The 14,418-nt window shown below is 38.4% G+C and overlaps 1 protein-coding gene across 1 annotated transcript in view; it reads left to right on the top strand.

Annotated features, from left to right (window-relative positions):
• The first annotated feature begins 429 nt into the window (after nucleotides 1–429).
• LOC134287617 (protein wingless-like) overlaps nucleotides 430–14,418 on the top strand; it is a 37,521-nt gene continuing 23,532 nt past the window's right edge. The window contains exon 1 of the mRNA XM_062849766.1: nucleotides 430–2,364. Coding sequence (XP_062705750.1) covers nucleotides 2,261–2,364 — 104 coding nt within the window. The 5' untranslated portion in view covers nucleotides 430–2,260. The remainder of the gene's footprint in view (nucleotides 2,365–14,418) is intronic.

Here is a 14,418-nt window from a genome sequence, read left to right as displayed (position 1 = left end):
CATCTGTGGCGACTGACGCATACACGCGCGGTGGTTATGTTGGAAGACTGCTGCTTTACGCATAGTTGTCTCATGGTTGTTCCGGAAAAATGTATGGTTTCTGTTCAATCTTTATGTTCTGAAGTGTAAAATGTGTTGTAGTAAATCATTTCCGTAAGAGTATTCGCAGCTTTCCATTTATTTCGTCATCTCAGGTTGGTCAATGTTTCACTCTTGTTATGCCTTATTTAAATGTTTCTATGAACCAAACAGGATCTTTTCGCAATGAAAATTTCCTTCACTTCTTTGGGTATTAACAATCCTCGTGTCTGCCACACAATAAACGAATGCAATATTAGCCTTTTGGCAATAACAACTTTTAGCAAAGAATAAATTGCAGTGTTCACAGCAAGTAGAGGAGCCGATTCTGGAAAGGGAAAAACATCATGAAACGAGCATGTAGTGTAGTGCAAACTCAAGATCATTTCTGTTGCGCTGCATAGATGCGATACGGATAAACAACCCACATAAGCCAACTAAGCGTAGATTAGTGGCAGAAGAGGTGTCATCTCGTCTCATAATCATAAAATGTGTTGAGCCAAAACAGTTTTCAGTGCAGCATATGCTTCGACCCGGATAACAACGCACCCAGCCAAGTGTAAGGTTTGCTGCAGTGCTTTTCGTTACGGTAAAGTTTTATTACAATCGCATCATTTAACGACAGGTATTGACAGTTTAGAGGGTAATTAAATAAATTGTAACCACGCAATGGTTTAGTGCCGAAACATGCCTCATAGTGAACGCGAGTGAAAACACTGTTTAGAGATCAACGTTGCAGCAGCATAAAATCACTCGATCACTCACTTGATCGCCGCACACCTCGTGAGTGCTCTTTTCGATTCTCTCCGTCTGCGTGCAGTTGTCTGCGCTGTTAGATCTGTTTGTTTATCTTCGTATTTTTCATTAATAAAATTGCCTCTCGTTGCCCGCCGTCGTCACAATCGTTTGCGCTAAGCGAACCGTTCCGTTCGTTGCAGCCGGGAGAGCCCGAGAGCAGGAAAGGACGTGATCGTGTTGTGCGCTCAGAAGCTGAGCCTGATCGTGTGCGGGCGCTTAGGCGCAAAAAGAAAAGTGAAAAGTTTCTTTTCTTTTCACACCGGCTAATTTGAGACTCTTTTATTGCCACGGGGAAAAGCCCGCTCCGAAACCGGACCCGAAGAGAAAGAGCGAATGCCACAGCGCGCGCGATCGATCGGCAACGAAAGGGAGAAAAAAAGAAACTAAAAAAGGAGGTGGTGACGAGTCCGAAAAGCATACACACAGATCGGGTAGGTCGACGGACAGTGGCGAAGAAGAAGCAGAAGAAGTGAAGAGAACAAAAACAAAAGCGGCAAGCAAAAAAGCGTGCCGATGTGCGGGGCTTAGAAGAAAGAGTGAGAGAGCAACTGGGACCAATAGCGAAAAATGCCGAAGCAATTGGCGGCGATGCTATAAAGATGAGGAAGCGAGAGAGCCATGTCACACCGCGTCAGAGCGAGACGGAAGGGTCTTTCCCATGCCCGGAGCAGCTGCTGAGAGTGGAGAGTGGAGTGGCGAAACAGCACAATCCAACAAAGTGACGAAGCCGACGACGTCGGAGGTGCTAAGGGCATAAGCGCGCCGAGAGAGCAGTAGATGCAAGCCAGACACGAGAAAGGTGCTGCTGCTGCCCGAAGGATATCGTCGGTCTAGTAGCGCAGAGCGTCAGCATAACAGTTTTCGTGCGCGATCGTGATTGATGTTCGTTCGACTCGGCGGCCCCCATTGATTACGGCTGCACTGCAGTGTGGAAAGTGTGACTTTAGTGGGCAGAAACGACGAGCCCCGGCGGGCTTTGCTTTGGTGTGGGGGTATCCTGTGTGTGCTTCAGCTGCATTTATGAGAAGAGAACGACCCCATTTGGGGCAACAGGATTCGGGATTTTCCGCTGGGATCCGGAGTGTGGATTCAGTTCGAGAGTTCTAGCGAGGTGGAACGTTGCACGCGCGGTTGGTGATCGATGTCTCGCGAGGACTAGTGTGTGGACGTTGTCGACGGAGTCCTTGGTGGGAGGTGATGATCGGTTGCATGATCGACGGAAAATGATCGACCCAGTGATAGCCGCGTCTGACAGTGTTAGAAAATAGGGTTCAGGAAACGGAAGTGTTGTGTTTAGAAATATTTCGATTCGAAGTGACAAGGAGTAACGGGTAAATTTCGTCATCGGAAGCTATTAGAAACGCTGATTGAAAGTGGAAGGACGATGGAACTGGTGTCGATAGTGCTGGTGTGCCTGCTGGCGGTCAGCGCGAACGGTGAGGTGGAAAGCAAAAGCAAACCCGGACGAGGGCGGGGGTCCATGTGGTGGTAAGTAGAGGTTAATGACTGTTAATGGTTAATGGTTAATGGTGTGATTAGGTGTTACCGGAAAGGAGCCAATAGAACAGAGGTCAATCGATTGTAAAGATTAAAACATTGAGCAAGCAATTGTTTAAATTTATATTCCTTGAAGATCATCCAGTGAGTTATGTGGAACCTTGGAGTTATTTAAATAGTATTAGATTTATTAGCGGTCGCTAGAGTTTATAAATGAACATAATTTAACAGTGAAACAATCTGTTGGATTACAACTTTTTCTTAATGTAAGGTTCTACATGAACATTCCTCATGATATTAAAACTCTAAGGGCGAGTCAATTTTACTGATGTACACAATCTTCTTAATATTGAAGTCGAGATTGATAAAGAACAACTCTGAGCATTTCTTAAAGTTCACAGGTTTTCGCGAATTTTTTTGGTCAATAGATTTTTTGTTTGTTTGAAAATGTCGAGTTTGTGAGTTGGATTCCCATGGAAAACTGATAAATTTTCTACAAACCAAGTAAAATTTGGTGTTTATCAACTTAAGAATACCATATTGTGCTTGGCGACTCACCATTTGCTCTCTAACGACTGTAATTGTAATTTTTATTGAAAACGATAACCAGTTAGTTTACACTTTTTATCGGGTCAAGGAAACTAGAAGAAGAAGGAAAAAGAAAGTTAGAAAAACTTATTTTTTGTTGAATTCAAGAAACCACTACTGGAAAATCACTTGGATCTAGCGTAAATGGGAAACAAACTCACGACTTCGGGTTGGTAGCTCGGCGCGTATACCAACTGCCCAAGAAACAGAAATAGCTAAATAACAGTTTCTTAAGCTAAAGTTTGCTATACTCTTGTATAGCAAAAATGTTTGTTGGGTGAACTCAAGTGCTTGCAAGACATTTTCCCAAATTATTGGAAAACAGCATGGTCCGGTCTGACTTTACACTGTCCAATCTATGCACATCGAAACGTCACCAACTTTTCAATTCAAATGTCGTATAAATGTCCTACAGAAGTGATGAAAAACACTTACAAAGGATCTACTTCAACACAGATAAAAATAATGAGGTTTACACGTCATGTAAACTTCATTCTAGTCATGTAAACTTTCAGTTACGATGGTTTACATGATATACCATGTAAATTTGTGTTATATGTCTTGTAAAAACTCTGAGTCATGCTGAATTACATGACATATAATGGAAGTTTACATGATATTTTATGAGATTTACATGACATGTCATGTACACTTCTGTGAAAACCCACGCTCCAATTATGTGCATTATATGTCACAGAAATTTACACTATCTTTTCGATCTGTGAATGCAAACTTCTGATAAATACGCAGGCAATTATAATTCACTTTGCGTAATAATATAGTGCTATTGTAGAGCTGATTTGCTCTATATTGGCCGATTTAAAGCTCCCTAAGCAACATGCATGTCATATAAGAGTTACGGCAGCGCACGTAGAACGTAAAACCAACACAATGCGTTACGTCCAATTAACTTCTATGCAACCAAAATCTACGTGAATGTAACTTTTATATGACATGTGTGGTGCTTGGGTCTTTAAGCCCAAAAAGTACAATCTAGTGCCTATGCTTGCTCGGGACTTCCAACAAACTTTCGGTGGGAGTTTGAAGCAGAAGGATAACAAATTAAAGCATTTTGATGAGATTATTATAGATAGCTCTGGAGAAACTGTCTCTAGTGGGACTTGTTAAGTTTCCGCCGGGCTACATGGGAGAAATTTCACATGACATGTATGAAGGTGTCATTAGAAAATTTAAATTTCATGATAGATTATATTTAGTACTTTAAAATTTGTATTTTTGACAAACAGTAAGTAAGAGCAAGGGACAGGCTGGATATGCCCTACCCACAAATATACCTGGGTGGAACAAACAGTGGGCAATACATCGATGATTTTAAAACAATAATAACAATAAGACAATAAGAAGGAATTCTTATGGTTATCTCACCCTAAAATTATCCACGAATGCTATCCAAAATTCATCAAAGGACAACTGCGCAGCTTCCTCTAAAATTTCTGAAAGTACATACCAAGACGTACGGGTAAAAATACAGAACCCAAAATATGACGAAAAAGTCATAAAATATGCCGCTTCATGATAACACAACTACAAGTCATAATTTCATGACGATAATGACGAATATTATACATATATTTTTTAAAATTTTCATTAAAAAAAGACATGGTTGCCAAAGATGTTACGACACTTACGGCAGACCTTTTCTTGTTAACCATTTGAAAATATTATGACGCTGAGTTATAGAACTATGCCGCTGAGTCATGAAACTATAAAACAGCCGCATTAAAGAATGCAACCAAACAAACGGTTACGAGCTTTGTACTCGTTACACAAACCTGTGAAGCCATTTGTTTTTTTTTCATCCCCATTCCGATTTGGGGTGTGTCGTGGTAAGACAAAGTATTCTTTGAATTTTAAACAGTGTAATTATTCATTAACTCTAACCTGATTATCAACAATATGCCAGTAGTGTTAAGTTTTTCTGCACAGTAGTGTGAAGTGAGGTTGAGGATCGGATGCAGCAGGAGGTATGGGGCTGTTAATTAATTACGTAAGGAAATTTGCACGATTAGTCGACACCTTGGAGGGGAGGATTTTGTATGAGTATCAAAATATGTTTGCATGGCGTGTAAGATTTCTCAAATCACTATATTCCATGGACCAAACTATAAATCGTTTCAATCAATTCATGGTGTAGTTTGGATTTTTGATATTTTTCGTTAGAATTTTTTTCACGAATTCCTTAAGGTATTGTGCCAGCATTTGTTTCAAATGGTTCTCAAACTGCAACTTCATGAAACTTCACCGTTCGATAGATTATAGGATGGTTAAATAGCGAATAGTTAAAAACTGTATGGTTAGACTAACGAGTCTGGATTAGACAAAGCGGAGAAACTTCAAAATTGGAACTGTTGATTCTCTGTCATCCCCATAGTTTCAATCGAGCAGGAGACTTGTCAAAACGACAAGGATTCGCCACTTTAGTATACTCGAGACACTTTAGGCCAGACAACAATATATTTGATAAATAATTAATTGGAAAGATGTCACCAATATTCGCCTCGTCGGATGATCGCACCCACGCTATACTATCTTTCCATTCCTGAACCAACCATCTGGATGAAGATCACTCAGTTGAGGACAAATCGTGATCACTGAATAATTCACTCGATCTGTGTACCGCCTGCTCGATTACATTGACCATGATAGACAGTTTCGTACCTTTTAATTCCGCCCTATGTTGCTTCTCTTTTGACAGATACGCGTATTTCGACTACCACTTGTAATCTTCCTCAGTGTCAGTTATCCATGACACTGAGGAGAATTACAAGTGGTAGTCGAAATACGCGTATCTGTCAAAGGATAAGCAACATAGGGCGGAATTAAAAGGTACGAAACTGATTACACTCATTCAAAGAGGGTATTCTGCTTAGAGGGTTCGAAAAGTCGGTACAAGATCATGATAGACAGTTCGTTCTCCACCAGAGCGTAACGCTTCGTCGTTGTGCTGAAAATGTCTTTTCGACATATCTAAATTCAATCACCTACAAATTTTCTACAAAAAAGTCACGCAAAAGAGCGGATTTTCCGTGACTTTCTCGTAGAACTGGTCTAGCCGCACAAGTTCTTCATACACCATATTCTAGGTTCAGCTTCTGAAATGAACTATAGGTGATTAAATTTAGGTATGTATGTCGAAATGACATTTCTAGCACTGTTTCTCCGTGTCGTCTGATTGTTTGCTCAGGTCTCCGATCATTTCCGTAACTGCTTGCAGCTTCATTTTCAGGTCCGTAATCTTCTCTGGATCACTGGCTGATTCACTGGTTTTTTGCAGTAACTAAAACAGGCTGGTAATGAATACACTCAGCACTTCAATCTCCTCCGCTATGCTTTCACCGCAATCGAGAAAACCCGTGGCTATTATTCCAGACTTTCGTGGAAGAGAAAAACTTCGCTGTCACAAAAATTCGTCCACTCGTGAGCAAAGCTTACTATTATTATTATTATTTATTTATTTATTAAAGCTTACTATGATCAAAAACTTTAATTCTCTAGGTCTCCATGGAAACGTCGTTAGAGATTAGAGGACTGTTTGCTGTTCAGAAGGTTTTTTTCAGCCTATAGCTCAGTTTCGAGTTCAACAGGAATCGCTCAAGAAACTTCTTGACCAATTCCTGGCAGAAACTTTCTATGGTGACTGCCATTTGAACTGTCGTTTCTTCGCAATCGAAGAAATAACGGTTTCTTGAGCTATTCAGGCAAGGAATTTCCCATGCATCAAGATAGGCTGAGAAATTCCTTCTGATCTGCAAACAGCCCTTATCTTGATGCATGGGAAATTGCTTGCCTGAATAGCCCGAGAAACCGTACTTCGATCGCAGCACGCAGTTGAGATGAAATGACAATTCAAATTGCAGTCTCTGTATAAAATGTTTGCCAGAAATTGGTCAACAAACTTCTTGAGCTATTTGTTTTGAACAGGAAAGTGGGCTAATAATAGGAAATTACCTCTTACTCACTCGATTACGATGACCCGTCATTAACCCTCGAGCGATCACGCTGTTGTATTTTGTACAACACGTTGAAAAAATCTCGCTTTTTGTATTCAACGTTGACGTGATGCTGGTGGTGGTGTGGTGGCCGAATGACGTTTGGCCGAACATCATTTGGCCAAATGCCGTTTGGCCGAATTATGATCAGAAGAATCCAGAGGATGTTTTTGGCATTCTAACTGCAAAATGATAATCAGAAATGTTTCTTCTTTTTATCATATGCAGTGCTTTCTAGTTTTGCCTTTGAAGGATTAGTTGGCATTGAAACTTCCAATGTTTATCAATCCTATGTTTATCAAAGACTTTTTCTTCTTTGAATCATTGGCTTTTCTTTCGATTTAAACAGATGCGGGCATCAGTTGCATGTTCACTTTAAATTCATCATTCATGTTTCGGCCAAACGACATTCGGCCAAATGACCCGGAACCCAATGCATGTATCGGAAACATAGATACATAGATGAATGTAGAGAAACAAACAATACGGTTCTAGCGAATAAAATGTGAGGTCAAGCCACTTTTAATGAAAACTCTCTTTTGGACATAGCGTGCACCGATCCATCGTAATTAACAGGTTTAGAACGGAAAATTTTTCAACTCGCCATACAAAAATTCAGCTCATTTCTACAAATCTAGTATCTTTCTAGGCATTCGTATAATTCTTAGGGTGTAATCCTTGTAATAAACGAACTTCTGCTTTGCCGTTGTATTCAATATCATCATGAACTTTGTAATTTTTGGATTGGGTCATGATCGAAAACTTTATATACAAAAAAATATTAAAAGTGAGCTGTCAAACTGCTTACAACAAAGAACCAGATTAATACGGTCACCATCGTGACAACTTATAACCGTGGAGAATTGTTTGGAGATTCATTACAATTTAAATGCAAATATGATTTGCAACACAGTAAAACCGCTCAGCACTAAAATGTGTAAGCCCTACTGATAAGTGCATAATTTCTAGACCACACAAAAATGTGTTACAGTTACACATTCTCAAAAACAGCTCGTACACTCGTCTAGATTCGAAATGTCGATATTTTTTTGTTTTCCAAGGTCACTAGTAAACCTAGCTGTACATGCTGTACAAAAATATTTGCGAATTTAACGATTTTGCGGACACAGGAGCTGATTTTGTGAATGTGCAAGGGTTACACATCTTTGGTGTAGTCTGGAAATTATGCACTTTAGTGCTGAGCGGCGTTAGCGTGAAAGCTTCTTTCAGAGTGATACACTTAGCGTAGGAACAATCCTGAAGAGATTTTCAAGAGGTTATGAGGAATAATTTAGTTTTATTATAAGTTTTATAAAATTGGTCGTGAAAACCTCTTATAGAGCAACACACAACTAAATTTATCGTCTAAGCTATACGCGCCTCCCTAGGACAATTCAACTATGTGTCTATGATGTCCTTCTTCAGCGATCATCTTTCTCATTTCACACAGTTCCGTCATCCACCTCAAAGATCTGGATACAATCCGGACGTGCGCCATCCAAACTTCCCCAAAATGCATTCGCAGAATTTCTCACGAAGCACATCTTATTCCGTGTGTCTGGCTCCATTTCAACACTTCCCAGTTCCATCGTTCCATCTCTACTGTGCATCGCGCTCTCGCGCAAACCATCTGCACCTTATTAGTATTTTCCGATCGTACGCGATCTTACGATCTGTTTAATGTCCCGTTTTTAAAACTCTTCCTGGAGACGGCGACGACGACGACGGCAATACCTATGACACCGTCAACAAACGGAACCATCAGAAAGCGATGATGATGATGCGGCGATGCACTGTTGTTGCTCTGCTGGTCCCGGCGATCATCACGTCCATCGGGAACGACAACGGCAGCGACAACGAACAACACACACGGGAAAGATGATTTACAATGCACAGCAATGTTGTTTATGATAATTATTATTACTACCATCGTTTGGTCGTTTTTTTTTTGTGTGCGCGGTACAATACCGGCTATTATCCGGAAAAGTGGTCCGACCGACTCCCCCGCGTCGTCCATTCCGCGCGATCCGATTCGACGCAAAAAGTTGACAATTGGCTGCCTTGCCTCGAGCCCGCTGGAAAGACAAACTAATTTATTTTATAACAAGAGTTATTATGTAAGGGTGCACTTTTTGTGCGTTCCGCACTGCCGTACATTGGAGTACGATGGTATCACCTTCACTGCGAGGGAATCCTTGAACCCATCTCCCTCCATGTACAATCAGTATAAGGATTGATTGACATCGCAAGGGAATTTGTCGCGATTCGTAAATGCTGAACGGACAGTGAAAAACGAAAAAAAATTCCTACTCATTCCAATCCATCACCACCATCATCCGTCGTCTTCGTGACGACGAGTTCTCCGGGATCCAGATCCCGAGAAACACGTGATTATGCAATGAAATTGAATAATCTTTGTCTTATTTTGAATTTTGCCACTGTTCAAATATTGCAGTACAGTTGCTTATCTCACAAAGGATAATGGGCCTTAGTTCAATGCTATGCGACTATGCCAAAATACGCCCAGTACCCTACTAATCGCTTTGACGGATTTTCGAACTCTCCAATAAATCTGGAGCAACATTTGAAAAATGCCCAAGAGGTCTTGTGTCTTTTTTCGAAAACGCTCCGTAGGGCCTAACAGCATCCCACCCACGCAAATGAACACCGTTTTCCGAAAGATCGATGTTTGCTCTATCTGATAACGGTCTTAGTTTTTGTGAATAAGCTGATGGGGGCTCAGGAGCAACGTTTGAAGTCATTGTTTACCAATGCTTGTATGACCTTTTCAAATGTTGCTTCAGAAATGCAAATGTTTTTCATGCTTGCTAATTTTATCGGATCTTTTGAACTCTACCTGAAATAGAATTTGATTGAGATGACCATTGCCCGAAAGCCAAATACAATGCCTTGGGTTTTTTTTTTAATTATAGTGTAGACAGATATTTCGCTATGCCTGAGAAAGTCCCTTTGAGATTTTTATTTAAACCTGGTCAAAACCCTAGAAATTCACTGTAGAAAGAAATTTTCGAACCCCGAATCATTTGTCAGGACTATGAGCTTCTGACGAAAGTTTGAAACATTTAGAAGTCTGTACTCGGACCAACATTCTGAAAAAATCTGCGACGTTGGTTGGACAGTGAATACCAAACTTCTTGGGTAGAAATCAGCAAAAATAAAACATTTTTAATTATTTTGAAACAGTTTTCCATTTTTTTTCTGAAAATTTCGGCGAAATGGCCAACATTATAGGGGTTTGTTTCCCAGACTGGAAAATGTCCCAGAATTCAGAATTTTTATTTTTCAAATTCCGGGTTCTCGGAAAAAACATCCAAATTAAAATAAAATAAAATGAACAATAAACGAGAATAAAAAGTGAATTGGCCGGATTCTCAAACATTTTTAATCAAATAATATTTATAATCAATCTATAACAAAACATAAAACCAGTAAACAATTCTAGTGTAGTAAGTTTAGTGAAAAATTGTAATATTCCAAGAGAAGTTTTTGTTGGATTTTTGTAAGTTGTTTAAATTGATATTCACATTGTCAGACTAATTAACAAATGAAGACTTCAGCAAAATCCTGGAGAAATTTTTACATGAATACATGAGGCGTCTTTTAAAGTTTTATTCGGGCACAAATTTGAGAATTTCTCTGGCAGAGTTTGGGTGGAAAAGGAATTGAAGAGGAATTGAATATTTTCAAACATTAAAAATTTTTGTTTTTTTTTCTAAAGTTTTTTTAGATTTTTTTTATTAAATTTGGAATTTTTACTGTAACCTATGGCAAAAAAACCCAAAGTAATTCAAGGTGGGGCTTCTTGAATAAAAATCTTGTGAAACTTCCTAGAATATTTTTTTAAATCTTTAAAAGAGTATTATAGAACTGCTTTAAAAAAATATTTCATGAAAGGTTTTTTTTTACTTTTTGATTTTACATTACCACTGGGACAAGCTAATTTTTTTTTATCTTCTTCGTCAATATTTCTACAGTTATAAAATAATTTTCTTTTACCATTAACCCATGTTTACATTTGTAAACCTTACTGTATGAACGATGATATTTTAAGCTATGAGATGTTGAAAAATCTCAGCCTAAATTATCTGGTCTAACTACTAGGTTGTACTTTGACCTCGACAATATTTGTTTGGTACCTATTACTCTGGGATTTTTGCTATAAATCTCTGAAGACATTTCTACAAGAAGATCTGAATACGGTATGACGGTTTTTTTTTTTGAAAATTAGTATATTAAAATGAGTTCCTCCTAGGCTTTAGAAGAAAATGTCTTAAGGAATTGCAGCATAAATGATTTCACGACATCATTAAATAAATATTCCAGAGAATAATAAAGCCCTGCAGAAGTTACGTTAAGAATTACATACCAATTTCCATGAATAAAGCCTCCAACACTTCGGCTCATTTTCGCCATCCTTTAATTGGAAATGGGATTTCAGATATCTCCAGAGAATCTTTCGAAGAAAAAATCTCTAAAAATTCTGCTACAAAAACTTGTTGCTAGATATGGCCATAAACTGCAGGAATACTTTAACCTTTCAGTACTCGCGCCAATTTTTGTATCGCGAGCAGTCGCGCGTTGTACTTTGTACAACACCCATACATTCTGAAATATCTAAGGATCCTGATTGTTTAGAGGAGGACTGTCTTTGGCAAAGTTGTTGTAAATTTCATGTAATAGCATGGTGCGGTTACACGCTTGGTAACACTAACCGAACGGCCACGAAGCTCCACTTTACTCAAAAAGATGGTGCCTTCAGCAAAGTTGTTTGGTAGATCAAAGGCCAAATGGAGGAGAAGATCCCTCATCCGTAAGCTTTTGACCTACCAAACAACTTATCCGAAAACACCATGTTTCTAAATCGTCAGTATCCTGAGACATATGAGATTTAAGATTTACGCTAACTAGCGCCACCCTGATTTGGAATTTTAAATAAAACCCACCATCATCTATAAGCCCTTGATTTATAAAACAACTTCGCTACTGACATCAACTATCTATGTCATCAGGATACGGAGATATAATGTCCCATAAAATATATAGTGCGTTCTTCATAAGGCGATTTATGATTTTTCCGCATTTTAGGAAGTAACGTTGTTTTCGAAAGGGTCCTGTACTATTCAAAATAAGCTTCTTGAAGAATACATTTGGATTTACCATCAATAGAAACATTTATTACAAAGTAATAACAGATGATTCTCATGTGTTGTACAAAGAACAACAGTGAAATGAACAGAATGTTAACTGTTCTATTGGGCTTTTAAATACATTCAATTCGGTTGAAATATTGTTGACAGAAAAAAACACAGCTTGTTGAAAACATTAAAAAAGCATCCATTTGCATGTTTTAGCAAATTAATGTGTTGCGTCACCTTGTAGTGGAATCTCGTATCAAACGGCACATCAGCTGTAAGCTCTTTATCCATCAAACAACAATGTCGAAGACATCATCTTTCTAAGTAATCAGGATCTTGAGATATATGAGGTATACAATTGGAATGCTCACTAGCGCCACCTGGATGTGGAATTCCACATCCTACTTGTCTTCATCAGTTAGTGCTTGATCTACTAAACAACTTTGCAGAAGACACCATCTTTCTAAGTAATCAGGGTCCTGAGATGTATGAGTTATAAAATTTCAATGCCCACTAGTGCCACCTAGATATGGAGTTTCAAACCATACGGCTCTGCATCAGTTTAACCAACCAAACAACTTTGACATTATCCTTCTAAGTACTCAGGATCCTGAGTTATATGGGATATAAAAATTACATACTCACTAGCGCCGCCTATCGGTTGTAATCTGAATTACTCAGGTCACCTCGCGTAGGCCCTTGATATCCCAAGTAACTTTGCCGAAGACACCATGTTTCTAGATCATTTAGATTTTGAAATACACTAATTCACATTTAACTGTCTATCTTATCTTATATATAGTACGTTCTTCATAATGCGATTTTCAATTTTCCGCATTATAAGGAGTTATACTGTTTTCAAAAAAGGTCTTATAATTTTCCAAATAAGTTTCCTGTAGAATACATTCGGGTATGACAACGATAGAAAAAATGGTTTCAAAGTAATAGTCGATACTTTTCATGTGTCGTACAAAGTACAACAGCGCGATTAACGGAAGGTTAACAATAATCTAGCAATTACCTTAAATAAATCCCCACTGGACGTGAGAGACAGTTTATAATGAATTCTCAAATTTAAATAGAATAAAGAGTAATATTTTAGCACACCGCACTTTTTTTAATTCATTCACTGTTTAGGCCATTTTTCATTCCAGAAGCATGTCAAAGTAAAAATAGGGAATATTGTATCTCAAATTGATTGTTTTTAGCTGTTAAAAGAAACCTATGCTACGTTTTTCTGCATTCCGTTCCTTGTCTCGAGCTTCTGAGTTCCAAATACTCGTTTCAATAATTTAATTTTTCTTAAAATATTGGAAGTTTCAGAATAGGAAAGTTATCAAAATCTCAGATTTTTTTAAAAATATGGTTGTTTTAGGAAAAACCTATTTTTGCGTTATGTGATTTGTGGATCGTCACAAACAAAGTAACGCAAAAAAGGATTTTCTAAAAATATTCACAGTTTTGTGCCTTATGGTTCGGGTTCATTACTGTTAATTCACTAAGTTTTCTTAAAATCGTGTCAACATATTACACTCCTGAAGCTCTACTGGTGATGGCGTTGGGCTCAACAGAGTTTTAGTAATAAGTTGTATTTCCAAGTTTTAGACTTTGAATTGATAAAAAGAAAAATATCTGAATTGCAAGGGATTTCCCCGGGGTGTGACACTGGTGTCGCCCCCAGGGATTTCCCAATGTTCTTTTCGGAAGAATTATTCTTGACACCTTAACACAACACTTTTAAGAACATGCTTTAAGAAATGAGTAATTCTCGCTGAAAGCAGATCGCCATTTACATAAAGTCTGGGATTTAATTTTTTTCTTGCTTATTCACTAGAATATGATAAAAAAGGATGAAAACCACTTTGGTTGGGTTAAAATGATGGACCCCTCGCTTGGCAAGGGGCTGACAAGGTAACAAAAATGACTATTTTTCATCAAATTGCATCTAATTTTTCGCATAATATCTCAAAATTTAATGTTGTACTAACATATACAAAACTTCACTTTTCTATGAAGGGAAAGTATAGACCTTTCATTTGAAGTTGAAAATGTTTTGGCAGTTATCTTGGATTTGGTCGCCATTTTGAATTTTATCATTAAATTGCGATTTTCGCTGTGTTCGCAACCACCGATTTCAAATCCGAACTCATCATTAGAAACCTGAGAGTCAAAGCTTTCCAAAACATTCAAAAATTTAGGTGTGCATTGACCGCAACAATGATACATCGATTTAAACGTTGGGCGACCTCCCATTTTCCCATACATTCTCACGCACGCATCTGATCGTGCGA

This window comes from Aedes albopictus, chromosome 2, assembly GCF_035046485.1.
Source record: "Aedes albopictus strain Foshan chromosome 2, AalbF5, whole genome shotgun sequence".
In the NCBI taxonomy this organism is placed as follows: domain Eukaryota; kingdom Metazoa; phylum Arthropoda; class Insecta; order Diptera; family Culicidae; genus Aedes; species Aedes albopictus.
Note: the sequence above shows the minus strand (reverse complement) of the source record. Positions and strands in the feature narration are given on the sequence as shown.